Raw genomic sequence first — 27981 nt, forward strand, 5'->3', positions numbered from 1 at the left:
GTGTTACTATCTGGTCTATCTTGTTTTTCATTTCTGTTTGGGAAAAAAAATCTGTTTCCTATCATATTATGAATATACCTGATGTAGTTGAGGGCAAGTAGTAAGAATCATGCTAGTGGTAGTTTCTCTGATAATAGTTTGAAATGTATCCTATTGTAGAGAATGCTGCATACTTAAGGCCCCGATATACAGTACTCACGGTGGTGAAGTTCTTTTTCGTTCTTTGCTTTGGGGTAAAAAGTAGTTCAAAATACTTTAGCAGCGGTATACTGTTAGCGAACATCCTGACGCCGCCTACGCTGCTGAGAGCGGCGTTTAGATGAATATGTTAATATGTGCTACGCGCTTTCCTTTCAATAACAAAATAAACACACAACAAAAATGACAGCGGTGAGAAAACAGCAGTTGAAGCATCTGATCATAGCCATGTGGATGTTTGCACAAGCTCTGCACTCCAAACTCACTTTATACAATAGATTGTTTAAAAGCAAGCATGAAACATGAAAAAACAGTGTCACTCTTTCAATTAGAATTACAACTTTATTTTCTGCTATAAAGTGGCTCTCCAGTGCGTTCATGTTTTTACTCATGGACATTCGACCTCGAGGGACTGAACAGAAGAAACAAACCAGAGAAGATTTCCACATCAAATAAGGCGGAGCTTCAGAGCCACACCCACATATTACGCAATCGCCACGGAACAATGGTAGTTTGAAGGTATTTACTTGCCAGAGCGAACTTTTCTAAAAAATTCGCTTTGGCAAGCTGTTTTGAACTCCCGAAACTAGCACAAAATGAACTTCGTTTTGGCCTGATTTTGTTTGAAATTACGTCACGCCAGTTCGTTCTTCAATTTCACTTGAAGTATATCGAGGCCTTTATTGGCCTTTTAAAATCTGCAAAGGTCTGTCTTTTGTTTAACGAGAGATTTGTGTGTTGTGGCTATAACATTCAACATTCTAAGTAATATACATTATTGCACTATATCAGGGGTCGGGAACCTTTTTGACCAAAGAGCCATTTTTTTCATTTTTGGATAATGCATTTTTCCAAAAGAGCCACAGTATAAAAATAAAAAATAAAAATAATATATATATATATATATATATATATATATATATATATATATATATATATATATATATTGATAAGTGGTTTATACTTATATATACCTCAATATATATATATTATTAAAGATGTGCTTTTTCAATAAAAAAATCAACAGTAGTAATTATTAGGTCCATAGACAACTAAAAACAAACAAATATTCAGCAAACAATAAATAAGTTGCAACCAAATGATGAGCATAAATCCTGTTTTGTGTGCGTGTGTGTGAGAGAGATAAGAGTAAATGCACACAGTACTATCTGCTATGTTTACGTGCAGAGCCGATCCTGACCTCCCTGGGGCCCTAAGCAAAAAAAAAAATTAAGGGGCCCTCCTACCTGACCCACACTAAAGAAACAATAAGTAAAATTTACTTTTTTTTTTTTTATTTCACATGCATATTTTTTAAGTTAATTTCACATATGGAATTAAGTATACGTTACTTAACTAAGTTAGGTAAAAGTATTTTAACTTGGCTAGTAAAAGGTTGGGTAGTAGGCTATCCATTTAGTTGAAATTTCCTTTGCATTACATTTCACTCAAACAATATAATATTAAATTATACCACACATTTATGGTATGTGCTTTACTTAGGAAATCCATGTACTTTATACTACAGATATTTTGCGAGACACCATATCTACATGTCAGATGTTAAGCATAATGTGAATGCAGAGACCTCAATACTTGTAGACAATACACAATGCCAATAACATTTGATAGAAAATGAACTCCAAATGTCACAAAATGGCAAGTTACTAATCCTGACAACAAAAGCAATGATAAAACTGTAAATACAGCTGGATAACAGTGAAGAATTAACCTTCTTAATTAATCAGCAGTGCATGATTGGAACCCCAATATCAGAATTTGTATTTTATTACGTAGATATTTACGCTTTTGTTTACTTTGAGTAATAATATTATAAAGGTAATAAAGGTAATATAATAAAGGTAATTCCTGATATCAGAAATAGACAGTGTTACTAGTAAAATATTAAGTATTCACACTTCAAATAGAACAAATTGAATTCTTGAAATTACAAATGCATCCTGTGCTGTGAATGAATAAAACTAGCTAAAATTGCCACAGCATGTCACTGTGTTTTAAATGATAACAGCAATACTTAATACTTGAAGGTTATTATTTACTGAGGGATGTGCATCCATATTGACCAGTATGTCCAGTCAATCAACATCTTAAGACTTAATTGCAATATAGACTATAAAGCGAATACATTATTTTCCATCTGGCATTATTGCAGAGTTGTAACTTAACCTTGACTTGGAGAGTAGATGATCATTGTCTTGTTTTAAAAGTATGTGTGCCTACGTCTATAATGAGGATTGTCATCCCGCTATTGTAGTTTATTTTGGAAAGTGCGCGTTTCATTTCGTGCACGCGCATATGAACGCATGTTAACACGCGACGCGGTTATCTTTTTCCAGCTGCTGTTTATAAACAAGCAAACTAAGTCTACCTGATTGCTGTTCCCACAATTCACTCGCATAGTGTTTTTTCCTCTTTCTTCGTGACCAGAAGGATAGCTCCGCTTCATTTTCTCATTTCTCAACGATGTTGTCAACTTTGATTGACGCGCTTTGACACGAGGGGGAGGCGGGGCCTTGAGTAATTTGCGGGGCCCTACGCAGCTTGCGTAGTGTGCGTATAGGGCGGATCGGCTCTGTTTACGTGAATATACTCGACTTGGCATTTTGATGTATTTCTGTGTTTATTTGGCCGTTTAGGCGCGCAACCGAAGACAAAGGCTGCTTGTCCGTGTTGCGCTCGGAGCGCGCGCACAGCATGCTTTCAGAAGAATTCAGTTCTCTTTCGCGACTTATCACGCTTTTAACATTTATTTTCAATATAAAGCACATCCTGTTCTTTTCTTTCTCATTCATTCATGTTTTGTTAGTAATAACTTTAAACAGAATCGTTTACTGAAATCTGCGCGGATTATCAAAAATATGACACATTTAGGACATACAATTGTCTCTGCGCAAAAGTGAAATAGGCTTACCAGCGGGTGAAATGTCTCTTTGCGCAGCAAAGCACCCGTTTCAATAAAATTATATATTTAAGTTTATAAAACCTACATTTTCGCTGCTGTTTTAAAATAGTTTTCGCCTGCTTGAATCCAGTGCAGGAGCTGTTAGGTTACCACAGAAACGTAAGCGGTAGATTGCTGTGGTGACTCGTGACACTCGCGAACAGCATTGAACACACACTTTTGCCGGTACAACTTTAATATTATTATTATCATAAACTTTTCATTAACTTCAGTAGGCTGTACTACAACAAGGGAATTGTAATTGGCTGCTTTTTCTGCAGAGAGCCGATCTCTGTTGATGTGTTTCATCGTGATGTGTTTCATCGATGGTTTGTTGGTAAAGGGTGAGAGACCTCGCGAGCCACATGATTTTTGCCAACGAGCCATATGTGGCTCGCGAGCCATAGGCTCCCGACCACTGCACTATATAAACCTTTTCCTAATTGCCTTGGACAGAAAATGTCAGCCAAGGAACCAAATGGAAAGGGAACCTGGCAACCTGTTCATAGAACAAATAGCAATGATCTAATTATGCAATGATCAATGACAACAAACTTTCAGTATGCTTAAAAGACTGTTTCAATAATTAAAGATTGTGTATTTTAAGTTTGTGTGCCGTCTCAAAACAATAACAGAGAGTTGGGTACAAGGTGCACAAAACTGTGACTGTGCACAAGTTCTATGATGTGACCATGAATTTAAAAAGGGACGATCATATGTGATTAATTTAAGTTTAAGCTCTAGTAATTTCATGCACTTTTGTTCTTTTTTGTGCAGTTAATTTTGTCACATGAAATTTATTCAGATATAGATATATATACTGTACATATATATAAGCATAACAAGCATGAAGCAGAAAATATAATTGCCTTAAGGACAACTTGAGTAAATACTGCCAAAACGTACCCATGTCTTCCCTCCTGAATACTGAGACCTGATTTCATGGGTCCGTCTAGGATCTTTTTCATGAGCATGAGTATTGAAAGATTCATTTCTTTTCAGCCAGGCACCCTGGGTTTCACTCTTTTATTTGCTCGAACCCTATGTCCACAAAGTCATTGTGTTAGTGTCTAGATAGGAAAATAAAACACTTGTCTTTATTCTCTTCCCCCATGTAAATACGCTAGATATGGTCTGACCAGACCTTTAAACATGATAAACACTTTTGCCTTCAAACTGAATTCCTTTGTGTCAGACCCCATAACTTATTGCACATGATTACAAAGCTACCGATATAATAAATTAAGCTGATGGACAGAATTATACCCAGTGCTTCCTGCACTCCCCAGTGACGCATACTAGCTTAGTGCTCCTTGACAGCAGCCTGTGATTTAACACTAGTGAGGAGGCCAAGAGGAAAACAGAAAACATTCACAGGAAAGGTCTGAGACTGGGCCTCCCCCTAGTTTATGAACCCTCTCTTATTCACCGCAAACGCACCGCTGTTAAAAACCAGAGCGGAGCATCTGGGAAGATAGAAAAGTGTTAATACGTTAGCAGTGAAGTTTATCATTTCAGTCATGAGAGGGAATTGTTTGACACAATAGTCACTGGAAGACAAGAAAAAGGGATGCTAGCTGAGTCTTGTGCATTAAAACAGATGTGTGGTTTTGACGTGGGCATGTCATGGGCAGAGATAAACAGAGTAAAGCAAAGAGAGGGCGGAACTGGCACGACACCGGCTAATTTATCTCACTGAGAGACAGATTAAAAGCAGGGCCCAGTAAAACAAAGTTGGGCTGCCTTAATCAGGGGACAGACTGCATGCCTTATAAATAATATATCAGGCCTGGATATTGAGAGGCCTGGGTGTTATTAGAGAGCATGGCCTTTTAAAGCAACAAATACAAGCCAGTGAGAGAACTATGGGTCTGTTCCAAAACCTTCTGAGCTGTCTACTGTCTACACGCATACATAGGCTAACTTTATAAGTGACAAATTCTACTCACATGTGATTTCAATAGAGCATCAGCATGTTGCTAAGCTAACTACACGTAACAGCAAACAAGGCACACATAAATGCTCTTTGAATAGGGATTCTTTTTAGTATTGAATGAATTGTTCAAATATTTATAATCAACATTTCTCTTGTCTTATCGGCCATCTTGAATAGATTTTTTCACTGAGCTGGTGTCTGAAGAATACATGCAATGCTAATTTAGATTTAGATTCTTTTGGCTAAAAGAAGCATCTTACGAGGTTTGAAAAGCCTTAAAATGCTGTCCATATAGGCACTAGGTTCACTGGGTTTTAGAAAAATGTGTGTTTAGACATCTAGACAGTGTTTAGATGTGTTTTCTTCTTTCGACTTATGAGACATATTTTTTAAGATTTTGTTGCTAATGCTACTTTCCATGCTTAAAGAATGTTGTGATAGCATGCCCAGTGCACTCTTTTCATTTCCCAATGTTTCATTTTTTCACTTTTATGCTAAGATTTTCCTAAACTCTTATGCAAATATTATTTTGGCTAACCTTCCATTGTGTTGAGACTTTTGGCATAAAACTTTCCATTATGCTAAGACTTTGTTGCTAACGCTTCATTACATTACTCAAGCTCAAGAAATATTGTGATGGCACGCTCAATGCACTCCGACCTCTTAATTTCACCATTGTTATTGTTTAAATTGATGCTCTGAGTATCATTTATGTTTTTCTTTTTGTTAGATAACACTGAGGTTATTTCAGCGAGTTATTTGGCATGCAAATGCCCCGCAGGTCAAGATGCAGCATCATTTCAATGCTAAAACATAAAACAGTTTTTTATGTTCCTCTTGCTCCATAGGAGAAGCGTCTCTCTTTAACTATGATTAGGGTGAAGTCAGGGGAGAGAAGACAAGATTTAAATTTCTCAGTGTCATTAGTTCGACATGGGGTCACAGCTGGGCCTCTCCCACCATAATTGCAAGGCTTGATTTATCTGTAAAGAAGCTAAAATATATATAAATCTCCGGGCTCATCTTTGTTGCAGGATTCCCTCTCTGATTAATGACCAGAGCAAAAAAAAAAAAAAAAAACACAAATGTGCTGTGAACAAGTATGAATTATTCATCTCGATGGTCTGTTAAATGTGTATATTTCCTTAAGAAAAGTCAAGGTGTTTCGCGGCTATCTCCCGTTTTGCTGATGATGGAGAATGCGAGGTTGACCGCGTTCTCGGAGCTCTAATAAACTTTATTTCTACCTCAGCCATCAACCGCGGGCCCCACGCATAAATATGCTTTATGTAAATCTGTCAGCACCTGGCCTGTACCGACGCTTCTGTGTAGATATTGGCCTGTCTGGAAGTTTATGACGAAGTTTAAAATCATTCATTAAACTGACCCGCTGGTAAATCCACTTACTGGAAAATTGCCCCCGCTCTCCTATTTGGTTTGTAGATGCGATCATGAGTCCATTTTTAACTTAATTAATTGGCCGTTTCTGTTGACAAGAAATTTATGCAGTAATAATTTGCTGGAAATAGATGCAGAGAGTTGGAAATGAGATATCAATCACCGCCTCGTGTTCCAGCAGCTGCGGCGCGGCTAATATGAAAGTATTTCAGCCACTGACGACCCCGCTGTTTGTGCAGTCAAGATTATATATACCCACGATCCATTGCCTGCCTGAGAGGCGCTCATGGAGGTCTATGATAACAAAGAGTTTGTGATTTATAGCTTGCTGTGAAAGCAGAACTTGATGAGATTAAACAATTCCATAGCACAAGTGTTTCTCAGACCTTCTGATTTGTAGTTGTGAGCCGATAGTAAATCAAGTTTATATATCTGAAAGCCTGCTCAGCAAAGCAGTGCAATTACTGTTTAAGACAGCTACTTTTTATTTAATTTTTATCCAGGGTTTGTCTCCTTTATTTTCACGCCTGTCAGGGAGGCGCTCACCTTCACAAGTCCTTCTCTCAGGGAGGGGAGGATGCTGGGAGAAAAAGACCTCCTGCTATCTTTCCCTCACAGCTTTTAAAACCGCACAGAAGGAAGAGCTTGGCTTGTCTTGCTCTTGCGGTCACTAATTTTATATTGTAGTGCATTCTTTAATATTACATAATATAATGTGATAGATGTTGACATGTAGGGTTTGTTTTTATTAAAGCAATAGTTCACCCAAAAAACTAAAATGCTGTCATTAATTACTCACCCACATGTTGTTCCAACCTCGTAAGACGTTTGTTCATCTGAGCGATTTCTGTCCATCCATTGACAGCTACGCAACTACCACTTTGAAGCTTCAAAAAGTCCAAAAAGAGATCATAAAACTAATCCATATGAATTGAGCGGTTTAGTCCAAATTTTCTGAAGAGACACGATCGCTTCATATGATGAACAGATTGAATTTAGGCTTCATCAATACACACGTTAGATATGGTAAACAGAAGCTCAAGCATGTTTGCTTGACGTGTGAAATCCAATGAGGTTCATTCTCGTGTTATGCAGCACGTTTGAACTTCAGCAAGAGGTTTCTCGCCTGTCAAGTAAGTTCAGTTGAGCTTCTGTTTATGTTCGCTGATCAATGTTTAAATTAGCCTGGCAAGCCAGACCTACATCAAGATGTTAGGTCTGGCAACTCACCATAGACACGGCTCAATCCGAGGGGCGGGATAAACGGCTGTCTTTCAAATTCACTCTGCACGCAATAGGACAGCGCTTCAACCAACCAGAGCGTTTCCCAACAGCGGAGCTAATGTTAGTTGATAGATTAAACTTTTGAATCTGGCCGGCAAAACTACGAACACATCTTCCTTTTTAAGAATGACTTAAGTCCCGTTCTTTGCTCTTTTCTCAAAGAAAAACTTAACTCCAAGTCCTCCAGAGTCGCGGCCAAAGCCGATTCGAAAGACCACTGTTCGCCAGAAACAGCAACTCTTCTTTGTTTTCAAGTAGCAGGGAACCGTCGCAACTCTGTCGTCATTATGTTAAGCCCGCCCCGCCTACTCTATACGCGGTGTGATTGGCCTGACCCAATTTAGGTTTTTACAGCTCCGAAAGTCAAAGGAGAGTTGCTAGACAACCCTGCCTGCAAAATACATTTTGCTGCCGCTAGGGTGCGTCTAGATTTCTAGGCTATGTTTAAATGTGAATAAAAGACTAAATTCAGTCTGTTCATCATATAAAGCAATCGAGTCTCTTAAAAATTGGACTAAACCGCTCAATTCATGTAGATTAATTTCACGATCTCTTTATGAACTTTTTGAAGCATCAAAGTGGTAGTTGCGTAGCAGTCAATGGAGGGACAGAAAGCTCTCAGATTTCATCAAATAAAATCTTAATTTTTGTTCTGAAGATGAAAGTCTTACTGGTTTGGAACGACTTGACAGAATTTTCATTTTTGGGTGAACTATCCCTTTAATAATGACAGAAAGGGTAAAAGTACACAATTTTTATTGAAAAAAACATTTAGTTAAAAACAATGTGTGTGTTTGTACAATAGCATCATCCCACTGCCCATGTAACTAATCGATTATCACCATACTGTAACATTTATTTGTTCTGCCTTATACGCTGTAGGCTGAAATAGCACTTTCAAACTAGTCGACAACCTCACCCTTTATCTCTCCTGCAAACATCAAGAGATCTCATTATTTAGACACATCTCAGGGTTTTTTTTCCTCCCATATGCCCCAAGTCAAAATTAGTTTTCACTCCCTCTGTGATCTTCTCTGACTGGGGTGCGCTGGAAGTAAAGAAAATGGCTGTCTTCACATCAGGGCTGAGTCAAAGACGCACTTCACAGAGCCGTTCTTCCAGCTTAAGCATTGCTAAGTAACCTTCACATTTCACTCATGTAAAAAGCTAATTTCCTTTAAGTTCGCATGTCACTTTCTGCAGGTCTGCTTTGTGGGTACTTTTCAAATGTCTCGGAGCGTCTAATTGCGTAGGAAACATCCCAGACAACCTGGTTTGACAGTCCTACTCACAGAATCCTCAATAATTTAACATCCCACACACTTGAAAACATCCCTGACATTAGATAAAGAACATAAAGAGCCACCGTGTGTCATACCTTTGAGAGAGACTGTCTGTGAAATGGAAAGATATAGAGAGGAGAAACACATGCATGGGCAACTATAGAGCAGTTGATAAATGCAGAATTTGAAGTAAAATGCAGAAATGATTAAATATTTTTTTCCAGCTGCTTTATCAAACTATAATTAATCATCTACTAACAATTATATTTAGTTAATAGTGAGTATGGGCTAATAACATATAGATCCATAGACAAAAGCAGCTGTCAAAAAATTTAAAGCCAAAGTGTATAATTTCTCGCCATTTCAGTTGGTCAAAATAAATAAATAAAGACATTTAATTTGATTTTAATATGAATTTTGACTATAAATGTTATTTCTGGGGAAAAAGGATTTTTTTATTTTTTTTTATGTATATTATATGTAATGTGTATATACTGTATAATGTTTTATATTTTGTTGTTTGTTTTTTGAGGGGGAAAGTGAGAAACCTTTTTTTTTTTTTTTTATCAGCCTACAAATGTCTTCCATATCTTACAGTATATGGATACAATTTTAATTGTCTCTAAGTGTCATGAATGAGAAACACCCTTCAGTTTTTAGTTTTAAGTAAAGTTAGTTCAAATTTTTTTTCCTTACATTTATGTTCCTGACAGAGTCATTCTTTATAAAGTAGCTGATTATAAAGGTTTTTTTTTTCTTTTTTTTTTAAAGAGCAGGTTGGCTCTTTTAAGTTTAACCCCTGTAAAGCCATGTAAAGTGTTGTGCCTGTTGATATGGGTGATTAACTTCCTGCTTTTTAAAGCTGAGCTATACATAGAGTCCCGTCTCCGGAGAGAATTTGGGTATATGCTTGAGGCAAAAGCTGTTTCACTTGTGATCACTGATCATATGATACATTTACGTAGCACAAGTGCATTGAAGTAGAACTGGTAAATCATTAAGTACTTGCTCAATGCAGCTCACACTGTGATCACACCACAGAAAAGACTTTTAAACCCTCCGAGGGCAGGCACCATTACATCCAGCCTTCTCTCCTTACTCATTACCTAAAAAAACAGAATTAATACAGTTTTATGCACACTACAGCCATTTAAAACACATTACTGCCACACATCTGAAAGACAATTATGAAGGTCAAAAGCATTAAAGTGCTTCTTCAGTGATTGGCACACTGTTCTCAGCGTGACATTTATACTGCGTGTAATCACAGTCCGTGCTTCAAATATAATTGACAGGTCTGACCCATATACGATTTAAGTATTTTTACACAAAGCATATCATGTTTAAATGAACTTAATGAGTAAAAATAGAAAATCAATATCAGACTGACATTTCATTGACTTAAATACACACAAAGATGTTTGTTTTCCCTCTGATCTTGGGCTCATCAGAAGAAAAGAAAAAAAAAGTCTTGCACAAAAGACAAGGAAAGTTTCATACCCACAGAAAACATTTTTTTTTCTTGTTACAGACCCAGAGAGAAAACATATCAAAAAACATTTTACTACATGTCTTTTGCAAGCACAAAAAGCTGAAATGGTGTCAAGAGAAAACAAAACAGAAAGCTTGTTTCTTCTAACAATTGCTTTAAGCTACAAAATCTCCTTGAATCCCAAGCCTCCCGTTACTGTCGAATTTCCACTCTCTTTCTCTCGCTCGCTCTTAAAGGGAAAGCAGGCCCTTCTGTTGGGCCTGATAGGTTGTAGGCTGATGCTTAGCAACAACATTCCTGTGCCTTAAGTAGCAGTAAGCCCCTGGCTGAACTCTTTGAAGTGGCTGTCAGGCCACATTTATTTCGTTTTAGCACTTTGTCTACTTGTCCAGATATATAAGGAGATAAAAAGCGCTGGTGTTTACACTGATCTTTGCCTCTGTTTCTCTCTCCCTCTTTCTGTCTCACTCTATCTCTGTATATCTCTTTTGCGGCGCTGGTAATTAGATTGTAGTCCTGATCAGGCATCGCAAACATGAGACGTGCTGCGAGTTGCGCTAGACATCAGGCTCAACTCTTGATGTTTCAGCGAAGGGTATCTCCAGCTTTGGGGGTTCGCACCAAACCAAATCAGAGCGTTAACTGCATCTTAGCCACCCGTTCACCTCTTCCCACTCTCTGGGGTGGAGATTTGTTTGGAGTTGATAATCACAAATGGCTGGATTTTTCGTCATTTATTTGTGGGGGAGAAAAAAGGACATGCGAAAAGAAGAGGGAGCATGAGTATGATGTATAATCCAGGAGACGAGTCATATTTCACAGTGACATTTTCAGCAAGCAGTCCTCCCTTTGAGTGCAGAGCCCCTGTTGGGCTGAGAGCTGCTGTGGCTTTCTCTGTTAATGCCATTATTAGAGACTTTTTTCTTTCTCCAGCTTGTAAATTTCTGCTGCATTATCATAAAGTGTAGTGATTACTCAGTGTATAAAGACAATAATGATGTGAGCAGGCAGCATATGCCAAGGGCCTGGAGAACAAGAGCTCGACGTGCTGAGATGAGATAGATGCCTATGCAAACCTGACGCTGCAGCGCCCCCATCTGACCAGTGCAGGAAAAATGCTCACGGGTGTATGTGAGTGGGTGGTGAGAAAGAGAACGAACAAAAGAAAGAACTAATCAAAGAAAGGAAGAATGAATAAGTGCTGAAGATGAACACCGTGTCGAGATTGGAAAAAGTGTCTTGGCATTTGACCTCCCAAAGATCCAGATTTCTCTGAATCAGGGCTGCCAGATTTGGTCTACGTTTAGTGAAAGAGGTCTTCTGTCGCCTCAGTGGCATAACTGCATCTGAAGATGTCTTCTAGACTCTAGATTGCATGCTCACTCTCCGTGTCAACCTCCTGCCTCTCTATTCAGACTCACAGATGAGTCGAGGAAACTTCAGAAATATGCGCAATATGTTTATTTCAGTCGCTGCTTTATATATGGCCATTTGGGTTTTTTGAACTGCTCTTAAAAATGTATCACTGTCATCAAATCAGTTAGCAATCAAAATAAATTGAATTCAAAACTAAGACAAAGACTAGTTTTCAGACACCGTTAATGTGTTGAACTACACCTGTGGGTAAATTGCCAGGTCACGAGTGTGTATTTATAATAAAAAAACACTGTGACTCCAGTTAGTTAAAAGCAATTCAGACATGGCTCAGAAATATGTTGATTAGTTAGTTTTCTTAGCCTTTGCATTGTTTGTTTGCAAATGGCACTTGCTTTGGTGTTTTATCTAATGCAATAACATTTAGACATTTTGAACTGCCCAAATACTTTTTAAGGGCCACTGTATTATCATTCATTATAGATGGGCAGATCTAAGCTCACAAGTTGCCATTTATTTGATGGATAGTGATGCATATCTTTTAAAAGCAAAACAAAGTGCTTTGTGGAAGGAGAAGCTCTTAACTGCCTGTGCGTGCTCAAAGCTCCCAGACTGAATGAATTCAAAGGGCCCGGGGTGACCCCTTGGCTTGTGATTATGTTTGTGTAAAATCTTAAGGATGCCGATCAAAGCAAGGCTCTTGTCCGCCTGCCCTTTTTTTGCCAAGAAAGGCCCAGATAACAGCTGGCATTCAAACAGAGTTTTCCTTTAACTTTTTTGTTCGCCGGGATTCCCATTATGAGCCAGGCCTTCTTTCTCATCTCGAGGATGGCTCATTGAATAAAGAGAAAGAGAGGAGTGGATGGGAGGGGAGGAAGTGGAGGGAGGGCTCTGATTAATCTTCTTCCAGGGTGGGGGTGTTTGATCAGAGGACTTGGCCCGGGAGGGGTGGGATGGTTAGGAGAGAGGGGGTATCTCTGATGTTGACAGCAGGCGACTTTTGCGCACGGCATGTGATTGACGTGCCTGGCCGCTGGGCTGGAGGGGGGGTGCTCTGTGTCCGGTGGGGCATAGCCGGCCCCTGTCTGTGGGTGGTGGTGTTAATAATGTGGCAACTGGGAAGATTAATTGTAGACAAGCTGCAGGATTACGAGCGGCTTTGTGGCCGGGACAGGGCTATTTGGTGGGGAAGGCCTCTGATCTGTCAGGTCCAGAGGAAATTAGTCAGGGAGGACTGAAGCTGACACTACAAATGCTGCTTTAGGATATTAAAGCCAAATGGCCAGAGGAGATTGAAATGGTAACAAGGAAACTGCTGACATGCTCGGAAACCCCGATGCAACTGCACCCCGCTGGATTCTTGTAATTAGGGCGATAATTAGTCATGTGATAACAACGAGAGGAAAAAAAGCTTTTATAAGTTTTAAAAAGAAAAATATTTACTCCATTTTCTGTTGCTGGGCAACGGTAAACTGCCTGCAGATAGAAGAATGTTTTAGAATGTATTATTTTGATTATCAGTTGTTATTATTTGTTAAACATGGGTTTCTATCATAATTGTTGCTATATTTACACTTTTTCTATTTCAGTCAATATAAATCAGATTTAGCTTATTATAAATAATGTAAATACTACATAGAAACACAAAAAAAGTGACAGTAAAGACATTTGCATTGTTCCAAAAAAATTCTGATGCTTCACAGTTTCCACACAAATATTGTTTCTTGAGCAGCAAGCCAGCATCTTAGAATGATTTCTGAAGGATCATGTGACGCTGAAGACTAGAGTAATGATGCTGAAAAAATACTAAAATGAAAACAGTTATTTTAAATTGTAATAAATCTGACAATATTACAGTTTATACTGTATTTTTGATCAAATTGATGCAGCCTCAGCGAGCATTAGAGACTTCTTTCAAAAATATTCAAAAACATTACCGACCCCAGACCTTTAAGCACTGTATGCATAATACGTTCTCAGCACTAAGCTGAGTGTTTCCAATGAATGGAAAAATAAAATATGCCACCTCTACTCTTTATTTGTCATTTTGGTCCTTACAATGATTAAATGCTCTGAGAATTCCTGCCTGCAGAAAAGCACAATATTTTCACAAAGGCATCAGATATCAACACATCATGATATACTGTGTTTTCGGTCCTTGAAAGAAGACAAAGGAGGTTGAAAACAACACTTTTGACCTACCAGAAGCACACAGGCGATCTGTATTCTCTGCAGCTCCTCTCATGTTCTGTCTATGCGGTGGCCTTTATGTGAATATATTTGTATTTTTAAGGTCGGCCAGTGAGAGATGAGTTTACTTAAACTCAGGTCTGGCCTTTGGAGAGCAGTAATTTCATGCCACCTGTTGGATTGTCAACACACAACAGCGCGTGTGAGTGAGTGGCAGGCTGACCCGGGCCTGACCCGTGGGGCTCTTCATGGCTAAATGGTGGCTGGGGCCCTTCCCCTGGTGGCCCCTTCTCTTAAACAGGCAGGGGACAGGTAATCAAAGCCAGGGCCCCGTCCTCACCTTTCACTCCTCTCCCTGCAAAATAATGAAAGTCGCCCTCGTCCCGCGCCCTGATAAAATAAGAAAGCCGCTCCTAACATTTCCTCTCCTCTGCGCTGATGAAATTTATGGCATTTAGACAATCAGTCATGGAGGTGAAATCTCACCCGCATTCTTTTGTTGTCTCTCACCCCGCCGTGCCTTTCCATTCTCTCTCCCTTTTGTGGCATCAGTCTGGGAAATTATTCCAGATTGCTTGTGACAAATGAGTTCTTTTCATTGAACTCAATTAGGATCATTGCAAACAGAAATCAATAACCAACATTTCTCCTGTCGGTGTTGGATAATGAATCGTCGGAGACGTTATAAATGTTCGCAGGTGTGTAAACTGAGCATGGTGAATTTATGTTTGTCCAAACTCTTTTTTTTTTTAAGGACGCCTCCAGGGATCTGAGGCCCGAATCCGCCACAACGCTGTACACCCCGCTGCCACGAGGATCCAGAGATGCCCGAAACCACAAAGGTAGTGTTATTTGGACAAAAAAAAAAGTGTGAGAATGCAGAATGCATACAAGTTTGTCTCGGATGACAGTTATCTAAACAAACGTACACTCGATTGCTAACAGAAGCTCTGCAGAAGAGATGGTTGTGATGTGTTAGACTCTATGCGAGGCTTTCATGCCAACTACATTTATCATGCTCTTTTGTCTGTGCAATGCAAAGCGCTGTTTTTATGTCACGGCCATGGCGGTGGTACTTTCATGCGAGGTCAGCTGTGTGCTTCTCAACCCCCCACCAAGGACAGATCTATTTCACAAAGGCTGACCTGCACCTCTCAAGTGATGTAGAGGAAAGCCCAGTGCTTTGTCAAAATCATGCTGCTTGAGAATAGTCCATTAAAAGGTGAACGGAGCTGACATATGAAATATTTTTTCTCCCTCTTAGATTTGGGCGAGCTGACACTCTCCATTTGTTATTTTTACGATACTGTACTGCAGCGTTAGATAACACAAGCCCTCATCTTCGTCCTTCGCCTCTTTTTATTCCTCTGCCTTTATCGTGCCATTTTTATTTATCTTGACTTATTGCCTATTCTATTTGCTTAATGCATCGGCTCTGACACTGTAACTCTTTACTAAAACTCACCTTTGGCTGTGCCATGAAAATGCTTTAATAGAATAGCCATGACACTAAAAGATGCAGTTCACCTCCAAGACACTGTCAGTGGAAATTGGGCATTGTGTTTGGATTGGTGATAATTCATGGGGTTTCTGTGTAATCGTAATGCAGTGCAAAAATTACCTGCTCATATATTGTAGTTTATTTATTTATTTATTTATTGTTTGTTTAATTGGAGCATCACCAATGCTTTTAAAGGCAGGTTAGGTGATTTGCCCCAGAAACATTTTTTGTTATGCTGGTTTAAAATCTCTTTACATCCTGATAGCAATCATAAGTTAAAGGAATAGTTCACTTCAAAATTAAAATTCTGTCATCATTTGCTCACCCTCAAGTTGTTTCAAACCTGTATGAGTTTCTTTCTTTTGCTGAACACAGAGGAATATATTTATAAGAATGTCGGTAACTAGACAGCTGATGTACCCCACTGACTTACATAGTAGCAAAAAAAAAATACAATGGAAGTCAATGGGGGACATCAACTGTTTGATTACCGACATTCGTCAAAATATCTTATTTTGTGTTCAGCAGAAGAAATTCATACAGGTTTGAAACAACTTGAGGGTGAGTAAATGATGAAAGAATATTTATTTCGAAGTGTACTAATCCTTTAAGTGGTCTAAATGTATTTATATATACAGTGCTATGCATAAGTTTAGACACCCATGCTAAAGTTGACTAAAAAGAGGAATAAAAAATCATCTTTTGGAAATTGAACTTAATGCCTTAATTTAAAAAATGAGGAAGAATCCAACCTTTAAGGACACCAATTTTCTTTGTGAATGAAAAATGTATCGTAAATAAATAAATGTTCTTCCTTAAAATACAGGGTGCATAAGTTTGGACACCCCTATGTTAAATTCCCATAGAGGCAGGCAGATTTTTATTTTTAAGGGCCAGTTACTTCATGGATCCAGGATACTATGCATCCTGATAAAGTTCCCTTGGCCTTTGGAATTAAAATAGCCCCACATCATCACATAGCCTTCACCATACCTAGAGATTGGCATGGAGTACTTTCCAAAAGATCATCTCTCAATGCAAATCAAACTAGCTATTAGGCTAACTGAAATAAAACCATGCCAATCTCTAGGTATGGTGAAGGCTATGTGATGATGTGGGGCTATTTTAATTCCAAAGGCCAAGGGAACTTTATCAGGATGCATAGTATCCTGGATCCATGAAGTAACTGGCCCTTAAAAATAAAAATCTGCCTGCCTCTATGGGAATTTAACATAGGGATGTCCAAACTTATGCACCCTGTATTTTAAGGAAGAACATTTATTTATTTACGATACATTATTCATTCACAAAGAAAATTGGTGTCCTTAAAGGTTGGATTCTTCCTCATTTTTTAAATTAAGGCATTAAGTTCAATTTCCAAAAGATGATTTTTTATTCCTCTTTTTAGTCAACTTTAGCATGGGTGTCTAAACTTATGCATAGCACTGTATATATATAATCTGGGGAAGGTGTCGTTGACTGTCAACCGCATTGATTTCGGTCCAAATGCAATGATACAATGTCTGCCTGTCAATGTATGTATTTTCATACCTCCGCGCAGACATCACACATCTTCAGTGCGTTTCATGCTATGTAGAGTTAGATAGACGTCAGTCACTGAACACCGCAAATGGAAACAGCAGCCACATTTTACAGTTCCTCCTGAACCAAAACCACGAGCATGCTGTGCTCACACCATAACTACTGTAATTTGGAAGAAATGGAAACCTGTGACGTTATATTTGGAGCGGTTCATGACTCGAATTTATGTTTTTCAGTGGCAACACTATCAACTGCGAAATGAATCTGCAGCAGTCACGTGGTACAATTAGAGCTCTTTAAGTTGTTTACGTTTATTATTATTGTAATGTTATGTGCTTTGAGACATGAGGTAGTTTAACGCTGTCTCTCGTGATGCTTTTGTTTGCTCCCTGCTGTACGCGTTCATGTGTTTTGAAGGAGGCATGGCTTTGGAGACGATCTGAAGGGAGGGTGGGATCTTATGCAAGCCTCTCCAAAAATTTAAAGGAATAGTTTACCCACAAATGACAATTCTGTCACCATTTACTCACCCTCATGAAGATGTTTTTGTCCATAAAATGAAAGCCAATGGGGTTCAAACCAACCCTGACTTTCATTGTATAGAAATGAAAAGTGCTCTGCTGATAAAATAATAACTGATTTAGTAATCATAAATTCTCATTTAATCGTAAATGATAAATTCTCATTTTTGAAAATGATGCATGAACACATAAATTGAGACACTTTTGTAAAAAGTGTATCTGTTAACATATATAATGACACCAAATATATTTTTCAATATTATAAATGCATAAAATATAACATTGTCCATCAATCTAAGATTTAGGAAAGTCTATATTCAGTAGACATACAGTATAAGCAGATGTCTGGGATAATTTTAATCCTGACTGTTCTGAATTTTTCAATATATGCAATATATACAGTACAATATTATTTTTATGCAGAAGAATGGCTGAAATTAGGACATGCTTCCATAGGTAAAAGACTAGTCCAGTCACATTTGCTATATGTTACTTGCTTCCTTGCAGTGGCCGGCAGGAATAGCGACATCTATGACAGCATGCTGTCTCAAACAGGGACCCTCTCTACCTTTTCTCAATATTTTTACAATTGATGTCACCTGCGCCAGGCCCCCAGAGCCAAGGTGCCATGGGTAATTACAGCAGACAGAAGGTCTGAGGAGGGAAGAGGGGAAACTAGCTATATGCATGGCATGGGAGGTCTTGGCTTTGGGTTACAAGACCCTTGTCTGCTGTTTTGGGGGGAAATTAGGAAGTGGACAAAGAGCGAGCAGACAGGAGAGGCTCAGAGGAGAGAAACGGAGGAGGGAAAAGCAGAAGCTAAGAAGGGAGGCTATGTGGCAGGCCCGGCGTGACACGGAGAACCATGAGTCTGGAGATGGAGGGGGGTGGAGTGTGTGGCCGCAGGAAGTAGCGCTGCTGTCAGCTCCCACCAGCTTTAAACTGGCCTGTCGCCTGAACCTAACCCAAAGTTTCTTTCAAGAGACACATGTCGTCTTAAAGGAACAGTTCACCCAAAAAATGATATACTCACCCTCTTGTCGTTCCAAACGTGTATACTGTTCTTTTTTTTTTTTAAAGGAAAATCTTCACGCAGAAGTTGACATACAATGACGGCTCAGTCAAGCTCCACAAAAGCAACGGTTAAAAGATAGTGTCAGGTAAAAAATAAATAAACAAATAAATAAAGTAAATAACAACTTAACAAGTAATAATTACACTAGTGTGATTATCCAATCACAAAGGCAGGAAATAGCATTTTCAGGAGGCTATTCAGAGACAGGAGCTCTGCGGGTTTCAGAGTGAAGAGCAACACTGTGTTCACATGAGCAGCTCATGATCAGTGTCTCAGATCGCAGTAAATGCAGCCTCACACAAACTTATTTCCACATCTGGGTCGATTATAACTTGCATTTGGGAACGCAATATGTGCCAATCTATCTTCCTAAGTTTGTAATGAGAAGTGCTCATAAACAGAAGCTTTTAGGGCTCCCTGCGATTTTTCGCCAAAATAAAAATTTAGTCTAATGTTTAAAAAAGATTTTGAATAAAGACACCTATGAATGTTTGTATTGTAATTTTGCAGTTGTACTGTAAAATACAATTATATATTTTTCCTTAAATAATCTATATTTACAGTGAAATATTACAATAGTAATGTTGCTTATTATTTTAAAGATTTGAAATTTTTTATATTATAATAACAATTATTATTATTATTATTATTATTATTTTATAGACATTGTGATATATAGTCACAAAATATGTGGCCAAAGTGTGTAGCCCTATACAAACAAGCACAGCAAACAACACAGTTTTTTTTATTATTGTAATTGCCATTTTTATCTAAAAATCATTGTGCAGCCCTATTATATACTTCTTTTTGTTTGACAAATGTAATTTTTTTGATGAATTGTTGCTTTGAATACAGATCTCCACTTCTAACCCAAACGACATAAGACAACGTTTCTCTTTCCTCCACAGGCGCAAATAAATACAAAAATAAAGTGGAGCCACTGCTCTCACCTCTGTCACATTCTAGATAGCCATTGTAATAACAATCATTATGACGGGTCGCACAACTGCCCTAGAACTTCATACATAATTGAAATGGAAAATATACAAATCCTTTTGTTCGTCTATGGACATTTTAAGGCAGCAACCACCACTTTTGAATTCCCATCATTCATCTTCACCGTGGCGAGCAAACCAGAAGCCATCGAGGGTGAAACCATACTCCTCCATCAGCCGCACACGCACCGACTTTAAACGCTCCTTTTCTGGGCCCTGCTCCAGCTGAGTTGACTGTATTTTAAATGAAACACAACTAAATCCTTGAGGCAGGCAGCCTTCAAAGAGAAAATCTTAACTGAAGACCCCCTAGGGACCATGCACTTTTTTCTTCTTCTTTTTTTTTATTTTTTTATTCGTCATTATGCCGTCGCTGATTTGCAGCCCCTAAACGGGACTGCGTATGAAGAATAAATGACTTTACAGTTGTGGTACAACTAATAAACAAACATCTGGAACCGTTCAGAGGGCGCCATTAAAACAGTACATTTCTTGCCCAAAATGTGAAAATGATGACAAATGTGCTGTCACTGGGGCTGGGAGAGGCCAGATGATGGAGCAGTGGGTGCTAAGCACTGACTTTTAGAGCTCAGCAGGACGGAGAGAGAATTACACCTGCTGTTTGTCTGCCTACCCTCCATTAACTTACATCTGGATAGCGTGCATCACTCAATTACCAAAGTCTGGATCTGCACCCGTATTGTTTAGCTAAAATGCCATGTTTAACATACAGCCCTAGACAGAGATATTTATGCCAGCGATCCTGTGTAATTGAGATAAATTTGATTGGTGTTGGTGATGTGCTGTTGCTTGTCTAGTTTTACAGCCCAATGGATATGCAATAGCCCCAAGCTTTGCCTTTGGCAGAGTTGCCTCTTAATTATGGCCTGTCGAGCAGTTGTTCCTCTCTGCCGTTTTATAAGCGTGAGTCTGCATGTGTACAAACTGCATATAACTGAATCCTGCAGGCCGAACTTGACGGTAAGTTTGTTCAGCCGTCATTCTCTTTTCCATCAGTGTGTCAATCTTTGAATATACCCTTAGTATTTGATATCGTAAAAGTGCTTGTACATGCTCAATGAGATTCTAAAGGCTCTCTGGTGATGGTTCTAGCAGTGATGTTTTTCCCTTGACGGGTTTTATTCTCAAACCAGCTCCAAGCTTTGGCCCTGTCAAGCATTATGCTGACATTGTGATGGGGATTTTGGAATCTTGACTTATTGGCTGTTTTATTAGTATTTCTTGGAGATTTGTTTATATAACCTTTTTTTTTTTTTCAGCATTGCAAAAGTATGCTCATTACAGAAATGGTCTACTGTATATCCTAAAATAATGCATGAATAGGGGAGCGCGGGGCACAACCTAACGCGGGTGTCAGGTTACAGACCAGGAGACAGAGGTAAGTGAATCAAACACAGCTTTATTTACAGATGATCAGAGTGCGAGGTGAGTATTCACTCAATTTAAGTGCAGAAGTCGTGAAGGAAACTCGTTGTGGGGTGAAAAGCAGGTAAGCACTTTCACTTTGGATAAGTTGACGTCAAGCAATCTCAGTTCAGTAATCTTTGTCTCTTCTCTTTCAGATGCAGATCGGCAATCAAACAAACTCAGTTGAAACACTGGAAACTCAAAGGAACACAGGATCTCAGGCAGCATGGACTCAGACAGGATTTCTGAAGACAGCACAACAATGACATAAAGGTGAGTGTTTCAGGTAAGTATACATTACAGCTTGAAGTCTGGATGTGTCAGAGGAAACGGAGACAACGGATTATGGTCTGTTCCTGTTGGAGGCTTGACCCAGACTGAAATCACAGGGAATGTTTTATGCGTTGACTGATGAGGTTAATGATTGGGAACAGGTGCGGGTGATTAATGATCCTGAGAGTGAGTGCAGGTGTGCTAGAGGGAATCTTGGGTAATGTAGTGCAGAAACCAACGGTAACCGTGACAGCGGGGCTAGTTGTAACACACTTGTTTTAAATACTTCCACACATGCTAGCATGACGAAACTTGGTGCATTTACTAGTTGCCATATCAACACTATATAGAGAAAAAATTGCGCCAAAATTAATTGGTTTTTGGAAGATATCCATAGACATTTTTTAAACCATAGCAAAAGTAAATTTCTTACTTAAGTTAATTTTTCATCTCTATTTTTTTGTGTTTATTTAAAATTAGACAAATCTGATATTATTTTAATCTCCAATATGTTATTTAACAGTTGAAATAGTTCTTTAATGCTTCGCTAACTAGCAGAAGACACTAGCAGGGTTTAAATCCCAGTTGTGCAGGCGGGGTATGTTGTAACACTGCGTTACAATGTGCCCCTATTAGAAATATGCTATTATATTCTATACTTTTATTAATTTTATTGAGAAAACGTGAGAAAAAGGTGAATAAAGACTGAGAGTCAGTGTTCAGAAATTACTAATTATTTCTTTGTTTTGAATTATGTTGTATAGCTGTGTTTTCCTGTGTTCGTAGTCAAAACTCAAAAATGAGTTTTGAATAATATTTAATTATCTGTCTTGTATTTTTTTTATTAGATCAGATAACATTTTAAGCTGTCATATGTCATGTTACAATGTACCCCTCACATGTTACAATGTACCCCACCTATGGGGCATGTTAATTGTCACATTTCACTTCCATTCTTTCGGGGTATATCCAGAAAAAAGTATATACTGTATTAATAAAACAAAACCACATAATTGTACTAGACATGTGGGAAATTAATGTGGGAAAAAATAAATACTCTGAACCATAAGTAGATTTACACAAACTGAGAAAGTCAAAAAGCGTTACTTTGTGCCCCGCTCTCCCCTATAGTTGCTCTGTATTTGGAGTGTAAGATACATTAATACCTTATTGGTTATTGGAATTATTACATTTAGATTACATTTCCTGTCATCTAACATGACAGGAATATTCATTATGAATGTATCCGTTATCAGCCATAACATCATAAAATCTATTTGTTAGTATCAGCCAGAATTTTAATATTTGCACATCCCTATTAATTTTGCATTATAATTGACATTTCTCACCTCTTGGATGGATTTTTCTCTCTCTAAGCTACAGAGCTTTATAAGATTGCTTTTAGGCAGCATATATATGAATCCTACCTTTTGGAACATCACTGTAAAACCCAACGAGTTATGCTAACTCATTTCAATTGAGGAAACCAATTGCCTCAATTCATTTACGTTTAGAAACCAAGAGTTATGAGTACTGTGAACTTATTTGAGTTCACTAAAAGAATATTTCCTAATTTACAATTAAACTTCACTCAAATATGTTATGTTGCTGAAACGTCACTATAATTATTAAAACCACTCAGTTCAAAAACGTTTCTACCTTCTTATATTTGCCTGCTAGCTAGCTAGCTAGCACACAGGTGACAAGAGACTATTCAGGTCTTGCTTTGGCCCATCCTCGACTTGGAAACCATTTTAAATCCCATCATAACAACATTAAACCTTTACAGATCTCCCCTTATATTAATATTGTAAAACACATAACAACATTTACTCTTCTTACAGAGTCTGAAGCAAAGCATGCTGGGAACTAGAAATATGTTTTAACTGATTCTGCTTAATGTAATCAGTTGAGTTCAGTCATTTTTCTATTAAGTGCAATGAATTTTCAGTAATATTTGAGTGAAATGAACTAACTTAATTTAATACATTTTACTGTTATGTTTTACAGTAAGGTTTGGCATAGGGAGGACACCTATGATGTCCTGAAGACCAGTTCAAATATGTTGAGGAACAAACCTGAGAGTAGTGATTTTATTTTCTACAAATCATAAATTTGTTCACCGTAGGGTTATGTGTGTGCTTTAACAAGAAGGAATTGAGTATAAAATCCTGAAGAGAATGCTGTTTATTCCCTTACATAGTCCTTGGCCAAATGTCTCACATATGTTTTCAATAGATCTGAGTGAGGGAAAACTGTCTTACAGATATTTTTGCTGCGTGACAATGTTATGATCCAAAGGGTTTTCCAGCTCTGATGAGGTGTTTAGGATCTCCGTATAATGAGTTTAGGGTGTTTTGCGGCCATCTAAAACCCCTTTATTAAACACACCTATAATTTCAGCTGCAGCTAAGTAATGAGCTCCTATAAAACTTGAATGGCCATCACGCAAGTTTATATTGACTTTCAGATTTACACCTCGGCTCTCCTCAGATCAGGTGCCAAAACATAATGGATGGAAAGTTGCGTGTTTAAAAAAAAATTGGGTAAGTATTATATCGATTCGTATTAGTCATTTGATGTAACTCCCATACATCTGCTTTGGATAACCTTGGTCTTCTACAGCCCTGATTAATTACTTGCAATGGCTTTCAATCCGTCTGTGGGAGACCACCACTTTAAATTGACTCCTACAGGCCTGTAGGTTTATATAGGAGATGCCAAGGGCTGTTTTTGGGCCTCTCTTTGTGAGGACTGCTTTTGTTTCCTTTGTCGGAGAGAGATGATATGATATGATTTCTCTCAAGAGGTTGCGGTGGGCCTCCCAGGACTGCTTTGGCACAGGAGCATGAATATCCATTAGTCTGGAGATGGAGATTAATGGAGGAAGACAGAGGAAGAGCCAGACCGTTCCAGCCATTCTTCACCGTCTATCAGAGCAAGAGAGAAAAGAACACAGAGATGGGGTCGGATTCTTCCATGAGGCAGTCAGAGTCCTGTTTATCACCGAGTCTGGAACGCACCCCCTTTCTCTCCTTTTCTTTCCTCGGAGCAGGGTAGATTAAAACACCAGGACAGACTTAACTTCCCTGACAGTTTCAACTGCTGAACTCGGGCTTGGCATCCCGAACTCTTCTGAGATGGCTTCTCTGTCTTCAGTGTCATTATCTCCATATGAGATGGCACTGCATTCGTTGAATAATTCTGTTTGTATTGGATTTGAAGATGTGTCATCAACACCATTTTTTTTTTTCTGTCTTTCTTTCTTTTTCCCCCCTCTTATACTTTGCTGTTTGATGTAGTGGAATGAGTCTCTGAAGGCGCAGCTGAAGAAAGGTTTCAACATGACGCTTTCGGGATGGCATTGTGTTTATTTTAATATCATTTAACATATTTGTTTGTACTTTGGTGCAATCATTGGAATATGAAAGCGAGAGATCTTTCTTTTTAATGATTCAAGTTAATAAGGCATGTTAATATCAAATGGTAGCTGTGCTCCTTGGGTTGCTCAAAGAAAAATGCTCTCAAATGTGTTTATAAATTAAAATGGCTTTTAAAGAAGTCCTTCCAACCCTAGTCTCAATCTCTAATCTGATTGGCTGGTTTTGCTCAACTTCTGTGAGTCAAGGCACTCTGATAATTGTATCATTCCGTCTGGAAACAAAGTTGAAACTGCAAACGCTAGGAAGAACTAATCACCGGATTTGCCAGGTTTCTCCCCCCTGCCCTCTCTCTCTCTCTCTCTCTCTCTCTCTCTCTCTCTCTCTCTCTCTCTCTCTCTCTCTCTCTCTCTCTCTCTCTCTCTCTCTCTCTCTCTCTCTCTCTCTCTCTCTCTCTCTCTCTCTCTCTCTCTCTCTCTCTGTGTGTGTGTAAAGGTACTTAAACTAGTTAACTAGATATCCATAAATAGTTAATGTATCATGGTTTTCACAAAAAAGCACAACTGTTTTCAACATTGATACAAATAAGAAATGTTTGCACATGTTTGCTTGCACATCAAATCAGCATATTAGAATGATTTCTGAAGGATCATGTGACAATGAAGACTAGAGTAATGGCTGCTGAAAAATCAGCTTTGCCATCACAGAAATAAATTAGAATTTATTAGAATAAAATAGAAAACAGTCATTTTATACTATTTCACAGTATTGCTGTTTTCTTGATCAAATAAATTAGAGACGTATTTAGAACTTTTGAATGTTAGTGTATGTTTTTTTAATCCTCAAAATTTGGCTTTAATACAGGCTCCCACCCCCCACAATCCCATGGTATTATTAAGTACCGTGTGCAACGTTGATTATATCACTGTACTATAGTATCACCACATTTATTTCCAGAGCCGATCCTGACCTCCCTGGGGCTCTAAGCAAAATTCAGTTAAGGGGCCCTCCTACCTGACCCATGAGTCATGTACAGTAAACCATTTGCCATTGCCACACAGTCACACCTGACACCCCAGTGCTCCCACTCCTTTATCTACTAATGAAGATGTAATTCCTGATATCAGAAATAGACATTGTTACTAGAAAAAGTACATTCTTAATATCAAGAAAATAGTACAAATTTAATGATTGATATCAAAAATGCATCCTGTGAATGAATAAAAGCTAAAATTGCTTGTCATAGCATGGCGCTGTGTTTTAAATGATAAAAGCAATACTTGATACTTGATGGTTATTATTTACTGAGAGATTTGCATCCATATTGACCAGTATGTCTAGCCAATCAACATTTTAAATGCAATATAGCCTATAAATCGATAGTCAATGTCAATACATTGCTTTTCCATCTTGCTTAATTGCAGAGTTGTAACTAAACTGACCTGTGGACTAGATAATCATTGTCTTGTTTTAAAAGTATGTGCGCCTATAATGAGGAGTGCCATCACGCTCATATTGTACTGGACCCCACAGATGTTTTGTTGGAAAGTGCACGTTTCATTTTGTGCACACGCATATGGACACATGTTAACGCGCAACGCGGTTATCTTTTCCGAGCTGCAGTTTATAAACAAACACCATTCCCCTTGCGTTTATCAAACGTAATAAATACTTTTTTTTGTCAGGCACAAAGTCACAGAACACAGCCCTGGAAGTGGCCGGCATTAGCAAGCAAGACACAAAGACCAAAAGATGCACTGCCCAGCTGGGTTAGCAAGACAGACAGACTAGAGATACAATAGATGCACATCAACTTAACGTTACTGTTCTTTGCTGACATCAAACTTGGAGAGGAGTCTGCCTGATTGCTGTTCCCGCAATTCACTCTGATTCGCTGATCGGCTCTGTTTATTTCAAATGATCAAGCATTTGAAAATAGGCAGTCGTGGCCTAATGGTTAAAGAGTCAGACTTCCTGAAGGTTGCAGGTTCAGTTCTCAGCACTGGCAGGAAATTACTGAGGTGGCATTGAGCAAGGCACCTGACCCCCAATCACTCCCCTGGCGCCACAGCAAAACTACTCACTACTCACTACTTCTAATGTGTGTGCCCTAACCTGGATGGGTTAAATGCAGAGGACAAATTCCGAGTATGGGTTACCATACTTGGCCTTCACATGTGACTTTCACTTTCATTTTTAGCATTGTTTAAAAGTGTGATTCAGCATCTCAGTAACTCTGATTTCTGTGTGTAAAAAATGTTTTTTTGCAACCCAGATCCTTTAGCAATAGCCCACCAGCAGCAGTTTATTTACTGCTAAAGCCGCTGTCATCACTTCAGAGACTTTAATCAGTAATGCTTTGCTTCATAAAATTACAGCACTGTGATGATCCGTCCTCCTGGATGATCTATTAATACATACACAAAAGAAACAAGTTAATTGATACCTCTGGATGGAGAATGTGTCAGCATGATGGACAAGGACATGAATTCAAGCCAGTCTGCCCAGCCCACTCGCAATAACATACTTGTGGTTCTTGGGGCTTTGGTCTGCTTCCCAGTCATGCCGGACCATCTCAGGAGACTGACAGCAAATATATCATACAAATGGATACCCCATGCCTGCGTTCTAATCAGCTTTAAAAGTGATTGCTAATGCAGTCTAAGCATTATTCATATTTGTGCGTGATTTGTTACTTGAGTTTGGGACATCTGAGATGCAGGATAGTATTTCCTGTGTGCTTCTAGTCCTGCCAAGAGTTTAGAGCAGGTTAGCGTGGCTTTCACAGTCTCGAACCACAGGACTTTATCATTGTAATTTATGAGGGAAGAGGCAAGCCATATGGTTTAGATATTTTTACGGCGGGATCGATGCGGGGTCCTCGAATTTCCCTCCTCTTGCTTAGGTATGGATGGCTGTGTTCATGTCAGGGGGTTTCTCAACCCTCTCAGATGCTGAAACACAGAGTCCTGGCAGATGTTGAGCAACTTGTCTTTCTGATGGCGAAACTGATCTGTGCACAATGAGCTCTGATTGCATTATAATGATCATGTGACGGGCCAATGGAAAAGTTTATGAAGACAAATGCTGCTTGCAGGAAGAGAAAAACACACCGAAGAGTTATAATTCAAAACCGTAGAAGATACATG

The 27981-nt window shown here is 38.7% G+C and overlaps 1 protein-coding gene across 1 annotated transcript in view; it reads left to right on the forward strand.

Moving 5' to 3' along the window:
- lrmda (leucine rich melanocyte differentiation associated) overlaps positions 1 to 27981 on the forward strand; it is a 294439-nt gene that overhangs the window by 240443 nt on the left and 26015 nt on the right. Inside the window, exon 6 of the mRNA XM_081351866.1 lies at positions 14872 to 14959. Coding sequence (XP_081207992.1) covers positions 14872 to 14959 — 88 coding nt within the window. The remainder of the gene's footprint in view (positions 1 to 14871; positions 14960 to 27981) is intronic.

The sequence above is a fragment of the Scardinius erythrophthalmus genome, assembly GCF_964197995.2.
Source record: "Scardinius erythrophthalmus genome assembly, chromosome: 21".
NCBI lineage: Eukaryota > Metazoa > Chordata > Actinopteri > Cypriniformes > Leuciscidae > Scardinius > Scardinius erythrophthalmus.